At 51.4% G+C, this 2,721-nt stretch overlaps 1 protein-coding gene across 1 annotated transcript; it reads right to left on the reverse strand.

Annotated features, from left to right (window-relative positions):
- Positions 1-701: 701 nt before the first annotated feature.
- On the reverse strand, positions 702-2,200 carry LOC103645418 (probable cystathionine gamma-synthase 2). The gene is made up of 2 exons (XM_008668472.1): positions 1,241-2,200; positions 702-1,148 (listed from the first exon to the last, which is right to left on the reverse strand). The coding sequence occupies exons 1-2, from the start codon at positions 2,198-2,200 to the stop codon at positions 702-704; spliced, it is 1,407 nt and encodes a 468-aa protein (XP_008666694.1).
- Between the last annotated feature and the right edge of the window lie 521 nt (positions 2,201-2,721).

Below are 2,721 nucleotides of genomic sequence, written 5' to 3' on the forward strand. Positions count from 1 at the left end.
ACGGTTGTCAACACATTTGTCTGTAATTAAAAATTATAAATTAAATTTTTAGAAATAATTTGTGTGATATTGATAATGTTTTCCACACAGATTTTGCATATTATAGTGATGTTTGTCGTTCCGTATCAATGTTTCATAATTTTTTTTACTTCCGTCGCAACGCACGGGCACATACCTATAACAATATATCACACATATGTATATAAGTTATCGTGTTATAATACAGTTCCGTTGCAACGCACGGACATTCACCTAGTATAAGTCATAATTCACCTCTTCTTAGCTGTCCAGGGTTCTCAACAATGTTGGAGTACTCTTTAATGGACTCTGTTCGTGGTTAGCAACCTTTGCAAGTTGACTTAAGTCAGCTGCCTGTATAGATCATGTTTGCAAGCGGCTGACATAAGCCATTTGCTTGCAACGATATGCTCTTTACAAGCGGTCTTTTAAGTCAGCTGCATGCAAATGTTGATCTTTGCAAACGGCTCTAAGTGCTCTGCTTACATAGATTATGATTTTCACAAGCACATATACAGAGATTATGATTTTGACAAGCACATAAATGGTAGCGGACCCGTCCTCCGTTTAGATAGATCCTTGTAGGACCCGTCCTCCGTTTATAGGTACTGGTGGGTGTTTGTCTAGTAGTGTGTACCCTTGATGGGTCTGTGTCCAGCGTGATTTCTAGCGAGGTAATTAAATTAAATCCTGTTTAGCGCCTGAAGTATATCATCCTGGAGATCCTCGAACTTCTCTATTCCAAAACTGAACCTGACAAGGTTGTCCTTGATCCCGTTCTTGGTCTTGTCCTCCTGGCTCCGGCCCCAGAATGACATGACCGCGGGTTGCTGCACCAGGCTCTCGCACCCGCCTAGCGAGGTCGCGATGAAGGGGATTTCCAGCGCATCGACAAAACTCATGGTACCACGCAAGTCCGCCTTCAACTCCAACCTGACAACGCCTCCGTAGCCGGACATCTGAGTCCTTGCAACCTCATGCCAGGGGCTGCTCTCCAGCCCAGGGTAGTGCACCCGCTCGATCTTTGGGTGGCGCTCTAGCATGCGTGCCATGCGCAGCGCAGTGCTGTTATGTGCCTCGACGCGGAGCGCCATCGTTTTGAGCCCACGGATGACCGTATATGCCGCGTTCTGCAAGATTGTTTGCTTAGAGTTAGTATCGCATGCTGCACATATAATATCGTCTGCCGACGACGTACAGCGGCACGACGATGGACACATACCGGAGAGATAGCACCCCCGAGCTGATGGTGCCAAGCGCGTATCCTGGAGATGAGCGCCTCTGAACCGCTGATACATCCGGCGATGACATCATGGTGGCCGGCCATGTACTTGGTGGCGGAGTGCAGGACAAGGTCGGCACCAAGGGTGAGCGGCTTCTGGTTGATGGGCGACGCCATGGTGCTGTCGATGCACACCAGGGCACCCTTCCGGTGACACAACTCAGCCACGTGCCTGATGTCCACGCACTTGAGCAACGGGTTCGTCGGAGAGTCGGCGTAGAAGAGGGCCACGTCGTCGTTCTCATCAAGAACGGCCTTCAGCGACTCCATGTCGTCGTCAAGGTCGACGAACGTCGACCGGATGGCGCCCATCACGGAGAGCCTGTCACGGATGAATGCGCGCGCCTCGCCGTAGCAGTCGGTCGTGGTCACGACGTGGCCGCCGGGCGGGACGAGGGCGAGGAGCGTCGTTGTGATGGCGTTCATGCCGGAAGACGTCACCAGGGTCGCCTCGGCTCTCTCCAGCGCGCTGATCTTCTCCTCCAGCACCTTCACCGTCGGGTTGCTGTACCGCCCATACTCGAAGCTGTGCCGCCGGCCTTCCTTGAAGGCAATGAGATCCTCGGAGCTCTTGAACCAGTGCGTCGTGCCGCTCACGATCGGGGTGGCCATCGAGTCTGTCTCTATGCCAGTGCCACTGCCACCCACACCCGCGTCCTTCTTCCCGAGCTTTTCCCCAGCGTGCACGGCGAGAGTCTCGTCGGAGGCGCGCCTTGCCCTTGGCTGATGATCGGCGTCACCGGCGGCGGCGGTGACCAACTCTTCTTGGGGCATCGACGACTCAAGTGCTCGGCGCATGGCCGAGATGCGCTTGTGCCTAGGAGATCGGAGCGGTTGGACAAGGCTACGCTGGTGGCTCGGGAGTGAGGTCGTCTTCACAAGCTTGCTGGATGGAGCCATGACCGAGCTTGTCATTGTGTGATCAACAACTCAAACAAAAGATTGGCTCAGAATTGAGTGAACGGAGTGGTTGGACGACAAGGCAAAGAAGACGGCGATACGACCGAGCTTATCGGTTGCGGTGTGTGTTCTGCTGCCTGGCCTACCTCGGAGGCAGGTATATTTATACATAGTTGAACTATATTATAATTTTTGACATGAGTTTCTTATGCTCTATGATGATTGTAGCATTTGCAGCTCACTTAGGGGGCGTTTGCCAGAGCGCTCATAGCTCAGTTCAGAGCGAAAATCACTCCTGTAGAGCTAAACGGAAAAAATCTGAACTGCTCCGTGGTGTGAGTAAAGTGAATCTAGCCTCTATTTTGTACTACAAAGTGGGAGCCAAAAAATCTGCTTCCCACCGTTCTTAACCTGCTTTTCATTCTCTAACCTCTCGGAAATCACTTCACAACCTATTTGTTAAACAATTTTCGTCAAATAGTTTCACTTCTGCTAGAGAATCATTCGGAATCACAATCAGC

The sequence above is a fragment of the Zea mays genome, chromosome 1, assembly GCF_902167145.1.
Source record: "Zea mays cultivar B73 chromosome 1, Zm-B73-REFERENCE-NAM-5.0, whole genome shotgun sequence".
In the NCBI taxonomy this organism is placed as follows: domain Eukaryota; kingdom Viridiplantae; phylum Streptophyta; class Magnoliopsida; order Poales; family Poaceae; genus Zea; species Zea mays.